Genomic DNA, 18,841 nt, shown 5'->3' on the forward strand with positions numbered 1-18,841 from the left:
CCCATGGTGGGTGGCACCTGATAGAGGCTCAGTCGGTTTGCTGAATGGAATAGGGATGAACTAATCATTTTCATCTGTTCTAGAAGATGATGTAGCACTCTCTAGCATTCATGTCCCGGAAGGCGGGGGAGGGGGGGGCAAGTAAAGAACAAATCTTCTGGGATGAGCTTTTTGAATATTTTGTAGATAAAGATATATCAGATATGCATAAGATTCATGTGATACAGACACTGAGAAGTAAAATGCTTTGCTAAAGGAAGCCCATTAGATATATTCATCCATTCCTTTCTTTTTTTCGTCATTTATTCCATGAGTAGTTTTTTAATTCTCTGCTGTGTTATCAGACCTTCTACACTCATTATTCCACAGGGGGAGCTACTGAGAAGTTGAAGGCATATTTAGAGTCTCCATCAATTTCAGTGGCATTTTAAGAAGCCTCGTGGAAAGGAAGAATCTAAATGTATCCTGTAAAGAAAATTACATTTCCTCTGACAATGTAGTGATGTGTATCCTGCTCGTGCCTGCGGAGTTCCTCTCCGAGTCAATGGGCAATTGCGTAAAGGGTTTGCAGGCAGGAAGTGCGTTGCAGTGGGATGAGAAGGAGGCTTGTGGTTGGTCATTAAACTAAATTTAAACCCTTATTTGGAGTGAATATATAATCAACATGGGGCTTAAAAATGAAAAATACAGCCGCAAGGGTAAGTTTCTTCCTTTAAAAAAAAAAAAGGAAAAATTCAGGAATCACAAGAAGAAAACAAACAGTTATGTGAGTTATGCATTCTCTTTCATAAGAACAACCAAAGATCGTTTCATTCTGATCTTTCTAGGTATAACAAATGCCTCTCCCCTCTGAGTTAGGTAGATGGCAGCAATAACAGCACTGCAGCTAGGAGTCTCCAAAGCAGACAGGTGCTGGATATAAGGTGCCTCAGATTGTCCTGTGAAGTGTAGATGGTGCTCAGGATGATAGGGCCCGCTTGATCTGCCCAAGGAGAGAGCCGCTCCCGTCTGTTGTCATCTCATTCAGCTTCTCCCCCTTGCTCAAACACCTGCCAGAGACAGCCCTAAAATATTGCTTAATTATAGAATGTTCGTTGATCCTCTTTATCCCTTCCTTCTACTGCCTTCCCCCCTCTCTTGTGCCACTCTCTGGTTCAGAGCCTTTAGGCTAAGCACTCATGGGAGTATTACGATGGCGCCTTTTCCAACTCACAGTTAAGGGACTGACAGGATTTTCAACCCTGCACTCTTAGCTGCGGAATTATTCTCAGAGGCTGTAATTAGCAGTTGTAGTTTCAAATATGGAATGCCACATTATTTTTTAAGCAGGAGGTGAGTTCATTTGGGGGGAGGATAGCTTTTCTCATTCCCTTTTTCTGATTGAAGAAAATCATGCTTATTGTCTAAAATGTAGAAAATGCAAAGAAATCTAAAGATTTGAATAAAGCCTGCTTTCCCCTCATTCATATGTACATATATTAACCAAAACGGGATCATGTTCACATAGCAATGTATTGTGAACATCTTTCCATTTAAACAAATACAGATCTATGTCATTTATGATGTCTGTTCGGTGTTCTATTATCTGACTGAACCATAATTTATTTAACCACTTACTGCATTTAAGATACAAACACAACTACAGTGGGCATCTCTGCTCATACATTTTGCATACTTTCTGTATTGATTTGGAGTTATGTTTGTGATTAACAGGGACATGAAAGGAGATTGCTTATTTATCTCTAACATTAAAGAAATCTGAGGTAAGGCAGTCAAGTGCTGGTTTGGTGGCTCCACATGCATTTATCTTTTTTCTACTTTTTTTGTCCTTACTGTATGGCTTTCATTCCTCATGTTTCAAAAGGGCTGCTATAGCTCTGGCCATCATGTTCACATTCCAAGCTGGAGGAAACAGCAAGGTGGGAAGCAGAAGAGTCTCTCTCTTCCATTTGAAGAACTTCCCCAGGATTCCACTTAGCACTTCTGTTTGTTGTCTAGAACTTAGTCTCATGATACCTAGCACCTGGAAGAAGGGGAAAGCAGATACTCAGAGGCAGGCAGCCACCTCTGCCCTATCTATCACATTGTTTCCTTGGTATAAACTTTGTGGAAGAGGAATTGCCCTATCAAAGCTTTTTCAAGGAACTTGTTACATGTTGACCAACTGCCCTCCAGAAAGATGGTACCAGTTTAAGTGTAGTAATATGCGAGGGTGACCTTTAGTGAGGCTGTGGTTCTTTTGTAAGCATTTTATGGACATGTTAAAAGGTATTTTCCTGGGGCTCCTGAGTGGCGCAGTCAGTTAAGCATCCAACTCTTGGTTTCGGCTCAGGTCATGATCTTGGGGTCCTGGGATTGAGCCCCCATCGGGCTCCATGCTCAGCATGGAGTCTGCTTGAGATTCTCTCTCTTTCTGTCCCTCCCGCTTGTGCTGTCTGTCTTTCTAAAATAAATAAATCTTTAAAAAAGAAATAAAAGGTATTTTCCTGAAGCTGTGTTTTTTCTTTTGTTTAAATCACACATTCTGCAGAGGGCGATATGCAGATTTTTGGTATATTTACAATTTTTTCTTCAAAATGTATTATCTGTATAAGTAGACCATTTATTCCAAATATTGGAAGGACATTTGCCTGAGAACTTAAATGTTTTTCACATGTATTTCCTCAACTTCTAACTTACTTGTAGGTTGAATTAATAAACTAACCAAACTAAGGTGGCTCTCCCTGTTTGAAAAATCTCCTGGCCAGTTTAAGTAAAAAGCATTAGTGAGAAAGCTGCGCTGCCCAAGTCAATGTTTAAACATAAATGTTTGATTTCATTTATGCTGTGGTGTGGCCATCAGCAGCTCAGAAAATAAAGGACTCATCTGCCTCTGGTTTTCTCCTCTTGGGTGGGGTCAATTCTCTCCTTCAGTGAGAGGATATTAAGGGTCACCATTATTGCCAAATTGTTATTGCTTTTGTTTAGATGTTACCAAATCTAGTGTCACTTTGTTTTTTGATTTGGTTATTCAGACTGGTTATCAAAGCTTTTTTCCCATCTTTTTTTTTTTTTTTTTTTAAGATTTTATTTAACAGAGAGAGACACAGCCAGAGAGGGAACACAAGCAGGGGGAGTGGGAGAGGGAGAAGCAGACTCCCCGCTGAGCAGGGAGCCCGATGCGGGGCTTGATCCCAGCACCCTGGGATCATGACCTGAGCCGAAGGCAGCTGCTTAACCGACTGAGCCACCCAGGTGCCCCAGATGTTTATTTTATATGAGAAATAATGCCAGCTACTTTAGTGAAGAACAGTGGGGTTTGGATGGGGAAATAAGTCATGAAAAATTGAAACAGATACATGTTTCCGTTCTTTGTTAAGTAAAAATTAAAGCAATAGTCTATTTTTTTATTAAACCTCCACCTGTGGGTACAAGGTTAACTCTATCTGGAGTTTGCATAAACATGTTTTGTATAAAACTATAGTACGTTTTAGGCTAAATTTGTTTTTCCATTTGTGGAGTCACAGAAGCTTCAGGTCTTCTTGCATTTCTATAACTGATCTGTACCTATATTTTGGGGTGAACCGTGGGGGCGAACGATTGTCACCTTGTAAATGATTACAAAACTAAATTGGCCTAAAATTTCCTGAGCGTTGCTGTTAGGAAAAAATGGAAAGCCATCAGATATTATTTTTCTAGTGTTCGATCTTATCTTGCTTTTCACTTCAAGCTAAAGTCCGTGGGCAGAAAGTCTTGTGTGCTGACATGGGATGCCCATCACCACCAGAAGTGCCTCCCTGACGAAGACACTACAGCACTGTTAGCTCTGGCTTTTTCTTACACTGGATCTGAGAGTTGATATTATTACAATGCAAAGCAAGCAAACAAACAAAGAAAAACCAAACCAAAACAAAGGTGGAGGAACCACCCGAGGCCTGGGGGTTAACTAGTTCTTTTGTCTTTTGAAAATATTTTTTCTCTAAATCAGTTATTAGTCACTGTATGTGAAATCAAGTATATCTATAGTTTTTAGAGTGAATTGATGTTCACTATTATTTCCCCCATTTTCTTGGGTTCATTGTACCATACTATGTTTGCTGATGTTTGTGCATTTGAATTCCTCAGATCCCTTTCAACCATTGGGATAGATTTTCATAAGGGATAAAGGGGGAGTTAATATGTATAGTGTCATGGGGCACCTGGGTGGCTCAGTTGGTTAAGCGACCGACTCTTGGTTTCGGCTCCAGTCGTGATCTCGTGGGTCGTGGGATTGAGTTCTGCGCCATGTTCTGCCCCTCACGTGCATGTGCACTCTCTTTCAAATAAATAAATCTTAAAAAAAAAATATTTAGAGTGCCATCTCTGTGTGGCACTGTGCAGGTGCTTTATTTTTGTTATTTGATGGACTATTCAAAACAACCTCATGAAATGGATATTTTTATGCCCATTTTACAGTGGAGGACACTGAGGCCTGGAGATGCTAGGTGAAATTACAGTGTTCCCTTAGCTGTTTAATAGCAGAGGCAAAGTTCAAGAATACCATGGAATGTTCTGCCTCATTTGGGTGATACTTTCAACCAAAGATGCCAAGAAATACATGTGAAAGGATATGTGGGCTGAGTTTATTTTTTTTTTTAATTTTTATTTATTTGACAGAGAGAGAGAGAGCACAAGTAGGTAGAACAGCAGGCAGAGGGTGAGGGAGAAGCAGACTCCCCGCTGAGCAGGGAGCCCAATGTAGGGTTCGATCCCAGCACCCTGGTATCATGACCTCAGCTGAAGGCAGACGCTTAACCGACTGAACCACCCAGGCGCCCCCGGGGGCTGGGTTTAAAACACGAAACCTAAGTAGTGTTGCCCGGTGATTTTCTAGGTCTCCAGTGGTCCTCTCCCCTCCCTGCCTCTGAAGCTTAAGTCAGTCTCTTTTAATGCCTCAGTTTTTGTCTTCCATCCTCCAAATCATTTCTTGCAAAATTGGGACGCTGGCTCTGAAAAGCACTCCAGTGTTTCTCCAGATGGGGGTGGGGTCCAGGCCAGTCTCTTCTCCTGTGCCAGCTGGGTCATGTCTCCCAAGCACGTGCACACAGTGGCTCCGATGACCGGAGCCCAGTGCGGCTCATCCTCTTCTCAGAACTTAGAAAAACAAAACCAACACAAAGGAATTGAATCTCTTCACCTGAATAGAAGCGAAGCTAGACGAATCCAGAAGAATTTTTGGTTTTGAGGAGGCTTTGCCCTCTTCTTTTGGGCAAGTGACATTTAATTCAGTTGTCCCCATTAGAAAGAAGAGAAAGGAGGGCATTTGCAGTTCAGCTGAGCTGTTTTCTGTCCAGAGTGGCTTCGGAGCAGGCAAGCGGTCCATCATCTAAGACACTGGAAGAACAACTGGAAAAACAACACGTCGAAACATGTGCTGGGCACGGAGAGCCTGGAAAAACAATTTTCAAAGTATTTTAGTATTTAAAGTAACTCAGTGGGCTTAAAAACAAACTTCTTTTAAAAAATGATTGCGAGATTAAAGCTGCTCCCCAGATGTCAGACCCAGCTGATATGGGGAGCGTATCGAACACATAGCTATCGAGACAGAATGTCAGGCTCTGGACCATTTGTAATAACAATAAAAACAGGATTTGTGCTCTGTTAACCTCCACACCATTCCTTATTTCTTGGCCACTACCTCCCCGCCAATTTGATTGCCAGCTCCTAGGGCCCACACTGGATCGTCTGCTGATAGGTCCATGTTGGCGCAGAAGATGACAAGGCACTTAGGGCTGTATGCCTGTTTAAGTGGCACGAATTCGACACTACACGCAAATCCCAACATAAGTATTTGGGGACAGCATCACTTCATCTGGAGCTTGGCTGTAGAAACAGTACCATGTCTTAACCCTGGAGGGAAGTGGCTGTCTTGGACTTTTCCTGAAAGTACACAAAGCCTAGTTAGACTGCACATCATGTGCCATTTAAAGAATTTTCAGTTGTTCCTTTCACCACACCCCACATTTCCACATGCTCCAAAACTGATTCTGGGAACTGAGTCCCCATGGAAGTCCCTGTTGTAAGCGCCTGTCGAACGAATAAATGGATGAACGCATTCCACTGCCTGTTGATAATTCTAGAATTCACCATTCATAAAGAACCTCGTCCTTTCTCCACTTCTCATTCCCACCCCGTTTTTGTTTGTGAAAAGGGGGAAAGTGGGAAAATACACTTGGTATCTGGAAATAAAACATAGTGAAATAAACTCTTACATTGTCGTTTGGTTTCCACAGGAGAAATTTAGCGTGATTTATAAATCTTTTAAGAGCAGTATTGATCCTGGGGCGCCTGGGTGGCTCAGTCATTAAGCGTCTGCCTTCAGCTCGGGTCATGATCCCAGGGTGCTGGGATCGAGCCCCGCATCTGGCTCCCTGCTCAGCGGGAAGCCTGCTTCTCCCTCTCCCACTCCCCCTGCTTGTGTTCCCTCTCTTGCTGTGTCTCTCTCTGTCCAATAAATAAATAAATAAATAAATAAATAAATAAATAAATAAAATCTTTAAAAAAAAAAAAAAGGAGCACTATTGATCCTGACATGAGAAGAGGCAAAAATGCTAAGTGTTGATAATAAAATCGCAGAGAAGCCAAACTTCTTTAATAGGGCTCTTGGCCTACGGCAAACAAGCAAACAAAATCCCAGTCCTTCTCTTTTTCTTCTTGCTTTTTCAGGAAAAATAAGGTTAAGGAAGAGTTTGGTTCGGGGCGCCTGGGTGGCTCAGTCGGTTAAGCATCTGCCTTCGGCTCAGGTCATGATCCCAGGGTCCTGGGATGGAGTCCTGCATCAGGCTCCCTGCTCGGCGGGAAGCCTGCTTCTCCTCTGCCTGCCGCTTCTCCTGCTTGTGCTCTCTCTCTCTCTCTCTCTCTGACAAATAAATAAAAAACAAAATCTTAAAAACAAAAAAAAAAGGAAGAGTTTGGTTCAGTTTGCAGAGGTGAAGGCAGGTTTGCCCGTGTTGGGCGATGTCGGGGTACCTCTAACACAGTGGCTCACCGTCTGAGGTGAGGTGGCTGTGTCCCACCCTGGGCCTGTGTTGCTGAGTCACTGGCTTCCCAAAGTGGTTTTCTCCGGGAGGGGCACATTCATCGTGTCCCCTTCCTCCCCACCCCGGCAGCAGTGCTCTGTAGGAACGTAAGACCCCGTGGGAACTGTGCATGTGACAGCCTCAAGTGGGCTCACACTGCACTGTGGGGCTGACGGCAGCGCTCCTTGACTCAGCTCCTGCCCCGACGGAGCGGGTTTGGGACCGAGTCTGCAGAAAAGGCGGCAGTGCTCGCTCGGTGAAGAGGATTTGAGGAGATAGATCGCCGCAGCTGGCTGCAACGGAAGTGCTAGGGGACCTTGTGTGCTGCCGCGGCCACCACTGCTGCTAATTTAAACAAGGGGAGGCTTCTTGGCACGGCCGTGATGGAAGTCGAGGATTAGAGCCTGGTAGTTAAAAATACAGTCCCTGCCATTCATTCAGAATTCCAGAGGACTCAGAAATGTTGTTGAATTGGCAAGTAAATGGTGGAGACCGGAAACATGCACCAAAATAATGCTTCTGGTCTTGTGTCATCTTTTATTAGAGGATCCTAAAAAATCCCCTATTTATCTATGAGTTATTATGCCTGCGTCATAGACTGCAGCGATGTTTGATGAGCTGCCTAAGTGAAAATCTGACCAGAACCTTTCAACTATAAATTCCTTGTGGTTTCAAAGAAGGAAGAGCTTTCTCATGAGGCACACTTCCATTATGTGAACAGTCACCTTTATTGTATGGCATGAGGGTGTCTTTATGGCTTTGGGATTTAATCTGGGAATGATACAAATGCTTCGCTAATGGATATGTCAGCGATGTACCTTTGCAGCCTAACTTTTTACCTCTTTGTATCTTTTATTCTAATGCGTTGGACCAGCAAGAGATGGTACTGTTCAGGATTTGGGCAGAACAGAAAAAGAATTGTAACCAACTACAGTGTTATGAAAGCTGCTTTGTAAAGGCAAAGAATCACCGATTAGGGTGACAGTAGGAAGGATGAAAACCTGGGAAGGAGTTGGGTGGCTTTGGAAATGAAATAAAACATCTGTTCAGCCAGGTGAAATGCCAGCACTTTATTTCCGATTGTCAGTGTATTGTAGTTCAGAAGCCTGCTCCCCATTATCCAACTGGACTGATAGGGTTGAGCATCGGGGAACAGCTTACTGGATGGCTACCAATCAGGTTGAGTTGCCAGTTGAGAAGTGGGCTGTGAGCTGTCCCGCAGTGGGGCTCAGGGGCTCACATGTGATCAGTTTCCGTTACGTTCTGGTTTTAGGGGACAGCAGAGGAAGTAACTTGGAGAGAATGTACATCTGGGCCTGGGAGAATTAGTAAGTGCGCACGCCCAGCTGTCTTTGTTCTCATTGTTAAGATCCACCTCTGGTGTCCGTCGGAAGAGCTAAGTACCACTGGCAAAAAAACAAAAGGCGCCACTCAAAGAAATGCAAGATATGAGTAAGATATGATGTGTCATTTCCTAGGCCTCGAAATTTAAATAAGAACACACTGCCAGCATGTTGAATGTAATTGAGACACAGGCAGCATTTATTCCCGAAATACAACAAAAAAGTAAACCAGTGTTTTGCCTCTTTGTATTTTTAATTCTAACTGGGGAATATTTTCAGAACTTTAACGTGAGTCTTGGACAAGTCTTCTTGCCATCTGGCACAGGATTAAATATTGGCATAGAGTTTGTTGTCTGCTGACAATGGATCAAACTCACTTGGCAAGCCCCCTCTGGGAAATTATCAACCTCACGCAAATCTGTTTCAATTTCCATTTTTAACACTGATGGGTTTAATTCGACTGGTTCACCACAACAAGTTGCAAAGTTCATTTAGCACTTTTTAAGCAAATAATCCTCAGTGTATGTACATTTGTGATCACATTAAAGAGGGTGGTGAATTGGTCTGGTAAATCAGAAAACATTTTAGTGTCTTGGTTAAGTGTCTGCCTTCGGCTCAGGTCATGATCCCGAGGTCCTGGGATCGAGTCCTGCGTCGGGTTCCCTGTTCAGACTCTCCCTCTGCCTGCCGCTTCCCCTGCTTGTGTGCTCTCTCTCTCTCTGTCAAATAAATAAAAATCTTAAAAAAAATAAATAGAAAAAGACAGTTTACTTATGCCCTAAATTGGGTTTGTGAATATTATGGGGGTTGCAAGGGTATTGTTTTGCAAATGCTTACTATGTACAGAGCACTTTGCTATGCCCCATAGGGTCATTTCTGTCATCGAAAGAGCTTATGTTCCATTGGAAGAGAAATATTAGCACCCCCCAAAAAGAGAGAGTGAAGGGAGAACTTGAAGAGAGCCTGGGATTGTCACGGGACTGGAACCAAGTGGCATTGAATGTGAATTAAGTTTTGAATCAGTCGGCCTTGGTTTTATAACCCCAGGCTGCCTTTAAATTCCCATTTCATTGGTGTGGTTCTCTTTAACTGCCTAGCTCGTTTGTGGTGGAAAAGAAGAGGCCGGTTGGAGGCTACTTCTAAGTCCCGTCCTAACAGCTCTGTTGCTGGCAGCGAGCCCTGAGTAATGTCTGACGCTAATGTGAAACTCGAATATATTAAAGCAGTGAGGGTGGAGAGGAGGGGGAGTAAAATGGCAAACACTTATATTGAAAGATGAAATCTTTGCCCATAGAAATAGGCGAGCCGCTTATGTTGCTAAGAACTCTAAATTTTTTCAAAAGCAAGCACTCAGAATCATTTCTATTTTTATATCTTTGTATGCTTCCAGCAATACAAAATGTATTACATAGACCGTCTCTATTTCAGAAAGTCTTTGTTGTGTGGCTTCCTTCCATAAAGTTAGTGTAATAGGTCATGGGCTGGAGGATAAATTCATCCAAAAACGCCAGGCCTTTTCCTGGGCTGTAAGAAGCCGGTGGGTTCTATTTTTACAGATAAGATTTTATCTCTGCTTTTAACGGTTCTGCTGCTAGTCAGGGTTTTATATTTACAAAATGCTTTTTATTTTTATACCTGCCTAGCGCATTGTGCGCAATAGGTGTACAGTTCATGCTGGTGAGTAAACTTGAACCCACGTTGTCAGCCTTGGGCTTGTGGTGGCCTTCTATACATTCACTGATGGGGAGGTGAGCTTGGGAAGCCCTGTGAACTGGTCGTGAAATCTGCACGTGACTTTGGCTGTCATTATTTTCCCTGAACAGACCCATTTTACCCTTGCAACAAGAAACCGGTGCGTTTGTTAGCTTCTTTTACTCCTATCTCGTGGATCTGGGTGCTGAGACCAGGATGGGCGAAGTGGCTTGTCCAACAAGGTCACATAGGATCAGAGGTAACATTAAAACTCAGACATGTGTGGGCACCTGGGTGGCTCAGTCGGCTAAGCATTTGCCTTCGGCTCAGGTCATGATCTCTGGGTCCTGGGATCAAGCCCCGTGTCAGGTGACCTGCTCAGTGGGGAGCCTGCTTCTCCCTCTCCCTCTGCCACTCCCCCTGCTCATACTTGCTCTCTCTGTCAAATAAATAAATACGATCTTTAAAAAACAACAACAACAAAAAACCCTCAGGTATGTGTGACGCAAGACTTTGAACTTTCCAGAACACGCAGTGTCGCACCAGTAGGTTGTGTGTCTGGAAGATGCCGATGTGAGTAGTACTTTTATTTCACAGGCAGACCAAGGACCCACGGGTGACTTGGATCCCAGCTGTCCTTGGGATATGAGTCTAGAGGTGGGATGGAGAGCGGATTGTCAGAAGGGGTGGGGGAAGGGACGAAGGTTGGAGGAAAACCAGAAAGACTGGAGGAGGGGAAGCCTGGAGGCCCTTGTGCTCATGCTTCAAGGTGAAAGGTCACGCAGGAGGCTGGAGGGGAGGAAATAGGAACTAAGTTAATGATCCCCTGGAGGCTAATGGGAGGGACCAGGTGGAGAGGGGCGGGAGACCTGGAGGGTGGCGAGAGACCAGGAGGGTGGCGAGGCTGCCTTCTCTTCTGCTCATTTCAACGACTTTTCAACCTCACAGAATTTCCCTAGTAAATAAAATGGCTTTCTAAATCCATGTCTCTATTGAAGAACATATTAATTCAAGAAGGAAAAATTATTTCACACAACAGTTTTTCAGCCAAACATCTTAGAGAAGTGTCGACCTTTCCTGCCCCTGAGCGAAAGCTGCAGTTCCTAAACAGCTGAAGCTCTTTTCCGACCTGGACACTTCTCTGAGCAGAGGCTCCCGATGTGGCTGGAGGTGAGGAGTTGGTTTGTTCTTTCTGCGACTGTGGAATAAGACAGTCTGGGAAATGGTGGTCAAAGGGGCCGCCAAAGAAAGAGAAGACCATCCCATTATCTTTGTTACAGGCACCCAGGGTCTCCCTGTGAAACCCTTAGAAGCTTTATTTATTTTATTTTTTTTTTATTTTTAGCCCAGGAAAGAGGCCTTTTGGTGTCAGGAAAAGTTTTCCTTTTCCTTCGGAACTGGTGTTCTTTTTCCTTATAAACAACATGGGGCCAGGTGATTGATTCCATTTCCTTAGTTCTTTCTTTGCCCCACAACAGTGACAAGCCCAGGCTACAGTTTATCTTCAATCACATTTTAGTACCCTGTGACCTGCATGACCATGCATCATTTTCCTTTTTGTCATGTTGTATCTTCCTGAGTATTTTTGTTTTTACTGCTTATGAAAACAACACATAGTCACTGTTAAAAACCTGGGAAGTACAAGAGAGTTTTGATAAGAAAAAAAAAAAAAAGCACCAGTGGGCCTATTATTTTCACGTATCACCGTCAATAGTTTGTTATCTTTTTTCCTTTTTTGTTCCATTTTCTAATACGAGAATGGTACAGCATATGTATTCATCGAACACACATACGTAGGCAGATTGAAGACACACACACACACATAAATTTTCAGGAGAGAGGAGACTTTTAGAAACAGCAGAGACATTGGGTTGAGGTAAGACTCGGCAGCAAGGGAGTGAAATCGGGGAAGAGGTGGGAGCAGCAGGGCAGTGGGGATTCATCCAACTCAACTGCGGGTCCTGGCAGACAGCAAGGTTACACTGAGAAATCCGAGAAAGGAAATGAGTCAGTAACTCAGAGGGAGTGGAGATGAGACAGCAGTGTGAAAGAGCCAGTGGTTCAGCCTGCCTTCGGGAACGGGGCGACAGCCGCGAAATGATTTGAACAATAGCAGAATGTAGCTTTCAAATCCAATCATGAGCGATGTATCAAGTTCTTGTGAGCAATGCCCTTGCTTTTGGCATTCAGACTGGGAGCCACCCTGGACATCTAGGAGCCGAGCGTTAGAGCAAAGCTGCTGTCGGGTCGACGGGTGGGTGTGCAGAGGCTGGGAATTCCAGTGGCTTTCTGCTCAGAGTTGTTTCTGAGCAATGAGAACTGCTCACTTAAGACTCCCTCTTGTACTCTAGTCTTTGGGGAATACCGTGAGTGACACTTTTAATTAACAAATCTGCTGGGAACAAAACTGCTTTCAAAGCGTTGGCTGGGCATGGGCTTTGAAGGGTGGGCCGAGGAGGCTCCCACGGTCCTGGGGGAGTTCTAGGACTTGGAAGCCGCGGCTGAGTTGTACCTCTTTGGGGCCAGACCTCTCTGAGATGGGGCCAGAGGGTCCTCCCAGAACGCCCCAGCACTCTGTTCTGGGGGATGGAGGCTAGCCAGCTGTGGTGACGTCCTTAGGCAAGCTGGGCTCACTTACCACTTGGGGTGCGGGCCTCTCTGCTCTCCCCAGATTCAGGGGGCCACAGCCCACTGGTTCAGAATGAGAGAGGAGAGTGGGGACCAGCATTTGGGAATGCATTGCCCCGGCCCCTGTGTCATTCCTACCACTGACCAGTAGCTGTGTGTCGGACCCCAGCAGACGTGCATCACTCTCTCTCACTGCGGCTGTGCTCTTGCTGCTTCTGCTGAAGCATCGAGATCCATGGTATCAGAGGGTCTAAGAAAGGCTCGTGAAAGAGAGAAGGATTCCTTTCCTTCCGGTACCATGTGAAAAGTATGTAGGACAGACCTACCTAGGAAAAACATGTTTTAATAATGTAGGTCCTGAAGGAATGTTAGTCAAAGGGTTTCTTAGCTCTAATTACTTTGCTAAAGGGAGTTTACTTAACTCTGACATCCTCATCAATTGGTTCCTGACTCTGAAGGACGATGACAAATCCCCTGAGGCTGGTGATGAGTTTCCACTTGACCAGAAGTTGACAAAAGGATTTTATGAAAGCTTTCAACAGAATTATAATCGTTAAACTGAAGGTGTAACTAAGACTATTGTTCCTTTCTTTTTCAACTTTTTGTGCGTGAGTAAGTGATTGTCATCTCTTTAGTTCAGTCTTTCCCCCCTATTTGTGTTTTTCTGAACAGGATAGTCTTGGTTTTAACATTTTTATTCTTCCCCGTTCATTTTGGATTATGTTTTGAAGACTCTTGATAGCTTTTCCCTTATGGAAACGCAACAGTTAAACTTAGTTACGCTTCCTTTACCAAGCCTTTTTTTTTTTTTTTTTTTTTTTAAATCACACTCATTTAAAGGCCTTCTTGGGAAAACATCCAAATTTTCACTCAAGGCAGTGGATGAGTTCCCCGTGCAATAACTTGCTGTCTAGGATAAAGAAATCTGAAGAAGTTTAGCAGCGGCAGCATTCAAATGCGAGGAAACAGATGCAAAAGAAAAGAAAAATACAACTCCAGCGAGGGAGATTGCACTGATTTAGGATTAAATTAAATGATAGTAATGGTGGTTTGCTATGCTAAAGATTCAAAGGGAGCCATTGTTGTTCAAAATTAAGGTGTGTTTAACTGAAAAAACAATCATGCCCCTTTTCATATGGATCTAGAAGGGTCTGTAGTGTGTGGGGGTTGACAGCGACTATTGCTTTGGGAGAGGTAAACCTAGTTGCAAGGCTTAGAACAAAAGGCTGACATTTAGTTTCTGCTATCAGAGTTTGTTGTCTTTGATAACTATAGAGAGAACTCCGATACAGTTCGTAAAACAAAGTTACGGCACCAGATGATTATGCTCATCTTTAAAAGAAAAATATAGGAAAATCTCAGAAAAGAGTTTATGGCATGGGGTACGTAAAGCACCAGGAATGACTTATGATTTGGTTTGGGAGGAGGCAGACAAAGCTGGAGGTCCTGTCCATCTTTCTAAGGACATATGGAAACTCTGGACAGAAGCTTATGTTGGGCCAGTTTCTCTGAGATTAAGTCACAGTAACAAATACTGGAAGTTGTGTATGACCAAAAGTCTAATCATGTCTTTTGCCCTCAGAAACCTTCATGCCTTGACATTTGGGTTTCTCCATAATCTATCTTCCTACACTTAATTCCTGCTACTCTGTATACTCTAGCTACACAGTTGTTAACCTTGCTGAGTCGAACATAAGCTTCTTGAGGGTTTTCTGTATTACCCGTGTGGACCTCACAGTGCCTTCCTTGCTCTTAGTAAGAGCTCAGTCATGTCATGTTTACGAGGTTGGTTTCGAGAGCCCTGTCTTTGGCTGAGACCGGCAGAGGTGTCCTCGTTACGTCAGTTATACGATCCGGGGAGCGTAGGAGGGTTGGCCGGGCAGGAGAGCAGGGTCCTGCTTTGGGAGAGGAGTTCCCGCCATGGCATCCCAGTGATTGAATGGCAGGGAAGCATCTGAGGAGCTGGGGAGTCAAGGCTCCTTGGCTGGGAGGAGATACACTGGTGGGGCAGAAAACCTTTAAGAGGGGTTTTTGCATCTAGGGGCGGCTGGGACAACTAAGTCATGTGCTTGTATTCAGAGAGTCCCTGCTGGGGCCCTTGGATGGAGGGGTATGTGGGCAAGGGTGACCTTGGATGAAAACAAACAGTGTGTCAGCCATGTGTAAGCAGATCCTACGGGAAGAAGAGCCAGCGTCAGCGTCGTTTAACTGTTATTGGTGATGGTGATAATGATAATCATGCTGACAATTAAAAAGATAATTGTTTTCCTTCTTTTAGTCACATAGAAAAAATCACCACATGGCAAGACCCTAGGAAGGCGATGAATCAGCCTCTGAATCCTATGAACCTCCACCCTGCGGCCACTTCCACCCCAGCACCCCAGAGGTCCATGGCCGTGTCTCAGCCGAATCTCGGTAAGCCCAAAGCATCCACTTGGAGCTGAATGAACAGGTGTTTAACCCAGAGGCTCTGGAGCTCAGAAGCAGCTCTGGTTGTCTCGGTGTCGACTTGTGCACCCAGATAGTTCTTGAGTTCTTGGGGTGCATTACCCTTCTGCCACCTTTGCCTTTTTTCATGGCGTCCTTGCTACCAGTTCACATTATTGCTACCTAGGTTCACACTGTGGTTCCAGCATCTCCTTCAGTTGCCTCAGTGGAGTGTTTTTAAAAATCACTTAGGCCTCCTCTCTTCATCCAGGCTAAGGCAAGTACACACCTCCATTCTGTGAATTGGGTTCCTGAAGACTGCCAAAGGTGCAGATCTGATCTCAAATCCCTTTCTTTCCTTCTTTTATTATTATTATTTTGCACAATGTGTGATTGACACCAGGCTAAGTGCTTTCATGCCTTATCTCATTCAACTCACAACAACCCTACAAGAAGTGTGATAGCATTCCCATTTTACAGATGAGGAAGCTTTCTCAAGGTCATACAGCTTGTGGATAGCAGAGTTTGGAGTTTGAACTGAGGCTGCGGTGGTTTAGAAGGCATTCAGCCTTTACCTAATCTGCAGAGGGCTTCTCGAGATACCTGCCCCAGGACAATGCAGCTTACTCTTCACCTCATTTAGAATGTTTAAGTGTGATTTTAGAATTGAGAAAAGATTATTTTCTGCTAATTGCCTTTACTAAAGAAGAACTGAAATTCTGCCCACTAGAGATGATCTGATGTGAATTAATACACTGCAACAATGTAAGTAATCAGCTTCTATTGTAGTCATTCCCCCTGGACTCCCCTTCCAAAGGCTAAGAATAAAGGGTACTTTTAAAGTTTTACAAAAGACGGTGCCGTTTTCAGATAACATTTCCATTTAAGATCAGATATCCAGATACTGCTTTATACACAGAATAGTTACTTTTAGAGTGAAAAGAATCTCCTGTTGGATTTTTCAGGAATGAACAGGGTAAAAATGGAAGCATTATTCCCAGACACCTTCCCTCACTCTGTGACTTAGCCAAAGTGAGTATGAACTCAAGTAAACCCGAGTCAGCTTCAAGTAAATATATTGTCTGTTCTTCCAGGAAGTCTGGATCTACCATTTTAAAGCTTGCAGATGTAAAATATATCCAGAAGCAAACAACTTGGAATAACTTCTGTCGTGTCCCATATCTAACAGGCAGATCAAGGAAAATGGTACCAATGCTTCTACCAGCAGTGGTAAACCGAAACTTCCCATGACTCATTTGTCCCAAATATATAAGAGCTCAAATAGAAAGCAGTTGCAAGCTTAGTAAAGAAACCACAAATTAGGTAGCATTAGATGAGTTTCAAGGTTTCTTTTAGCCATTTAATTTTCATTAAAAATTCTAAAGACTGATTATTAAAGTATTAACTTTTATAATCCATTATAATTGGAAAAAAAGTCTTCATGGACTTCGTTTAAAAAAATGCAAACACTTCTTCGAAGCGTTGTTCAAAAAGTAAGTTTTTGCCGGATCCCCATTCCTGGAGTTCTCTAGTGCCTCCGGTCGGGGGATGCGTATCTTCCCATGAATGCTCTCGACCTACTGTTCTGCACCTCTCCTCTTCTGCTTTGGTATCTGTACATACAGAGCTGCCTTATTCTTGTAAAAGATTTCCTAATCGTCTCAACATAGTGATATGCCATGATTAGTGTATTTAACTGGCAACCCCCATCTGATGGATCTTTAGGTTGTTACTAGTGTGTTGCTAGTATACACAGTACTGGAATGAATATCCTTGTTTATGCTGTACTTGCCTTCATTTTTAAAAGTTGTGCAGCAAGTACAAAGTGGACTAATTAAATTAAAAGGAACTTGAATGCTTGAAACTTAACACTGAAGGCACATGTGAGTCGGCCTGTGCACGAGGGCCACCCCCTTCCCTGCAAAAGCACAATTATTGGTAAAGTGTATCTAAAGAATTTGGAATCTGAATGTCGGTACCATGTTTACCTGTTGCTGAGTTATACTTTCCAGATTTCTAATAAATCGAAGCAGTCAATTTCTCAAGGCACATTCCGGGTTTTTTCCTAACACTATTTGAATATTTGTCCATTACAAAAAGTGTTCCTAGCCTATAGAGAATCACAGATGTGTCCCAAGGATAGACAGATAACAATGCCAAGTGAGCACCAAAGACTGGGGCTAATTTAGAAAGTCACAATGTGGTCCTAATAATGAGTGATTTATTCAGAATATGTTATTTCAGGCTATATAGCTCTACCGTAGTTTATACTCTTATTATCAATTTTTAAAACTATAAAAAGCAGGTCCTTCTACTTCTTCAATCTGAATTTTGGTCTTTTCAATAGAATATGGCTAACGACTAAGTGAACTTAAGTGGTATGTCTCCTTTACAGGGAGGTGTTTAGGTACAGGTGAAAATGTCAAAATGCAGTTAATATTATTATTATAGTATATAATATATATGTAATATTACTATAACATCTATTATTATTACAAGATGATAAAATTAGTACCTTTAAATAGCTAATTGTATATGTTTCTAGAGCTGTGATATAATCTATGATATTGCTAAATACATTCAGAAGTAAATCTTTTTTTTTTTTTGGATTCTATGTTTTACTGTAGGTTAGGTTCATGGATTTGGGAATCAGACTGTCAGAATTTGAAACCTGGCTTTGCCCATTACTAGCGTTGATGACCCTGTTAAGTTACTTAATTTTGCCTTAGTTTCCTTATATGTAAAATGAAGATTATTATTATAGTGTGAAGAGATTATATGAGCTTATATATGTAAAGAGCATAGATCTGGTGCCTGGCACATAACAAGCTATAATTGTTTTATTCTTATTATTGACATTATTCTTTGTGGAAAGAAAAGTTTTATATTTTCTTTTTTTTTTTTTTTTTTAAGATTTTATTTATTTATTTGACAGAGAGAGACACAGCGAGAGAGGGAACACAAATAGGGGGAGTGGGAGAGGGAGAAGCAGGCTTCCCGCCAAGCAGGAGCCCGATGCGGGGCTCGATCCCAGGACCCTGGGATCATGACCTGAGCCGAAGGCAGACGCTTAATGACTGAGCCACCCAGGCGCCCTGAAAAGTTTTATATTTTATTCAGTGTTAGATTTGAAGATAATTTCATTGTTCATCCTAAAAGCTCTCAAGAAAAAAAAGATTTATTTTGGGCGAGTTAGAGCGCAAAGTGCTTTAAATTAGGAACACTGTGTTTATTACTTTCAGTGAGTATAGCGCCCCCTGGTGGAAATATTTCAGCGCGTGCCCCTCTTTCCCCCCAAGAAGCTTATCAGTGAATACCTTATTTTTTCAGTGGATCTATTCCTGAAATGTAGCTTGTAAGTCAAATCGTATTTTAACTGGCAGAGAAGAGACCTACTCTTAAAGGTGTCCTTAAGTGAGTGACTTGTAAAAATGGAGTAAACTTTTGTTTGTTACTGCATCAGTATCCAGTGAAAGCCATCTATGTAGGATGGCAGATTTGTTGTGTATCTAAACTCACTAATTTTTCAAATGCCTAAGTAAAATGAGATAGACTCTGCAGGGGAAAAATGAAAAAAAAAATTTTTTTTTAATTTTTATTTCAAATAACATCTCTGGCTTGGTCTAGTTTTTAACTGAGATTTTTGCTTTTGTATTTGCCAAATCAGGTTTTCTGTCAGGTTTTATCCTACTTGATTCTGTCTGAGCAGATTGG

The 18,841-nt window shown here is 42.8% G+C and overlaps 1 protein-coding gene across 1 annotated transcript in view; it reads left to right on the forward strand.

The window, feature by feature from the left end:
* Positions 1 to 18,841, forward strand: part of WWTR1 (WW domain containing transcription regulator 1) — a 131,090-nt gene that overhangs the window by 62,760 nt on the left and 49,489 nt on the right. The window contains exon 3 of the mRNA XM_032408469.1: positions 14,979 to 15,115. Coding sequence (XP_032264360.1) covers positions 14,979 to 15,115 — 137 coding nt within the window. The remainder of the gene's footprint in view (positions 1 to 14,978; positions 15,116 to 18,841) is intronic.

Source organism: Phoca vitulina, unplaced genomic scaffold (genome assembly GCF_004348235.1).
Source record: "Phoca vitulina isolate PV1807 unplaced genomic scaffold, GSC_HSeal_1.0 scaffold10, whole genome shotgun sequence".
NCBI lineage: Eukaryota > Metazoa > Chordata > Mammalia > Carnivora > Phocidae > Phoca > Phoca vitulina.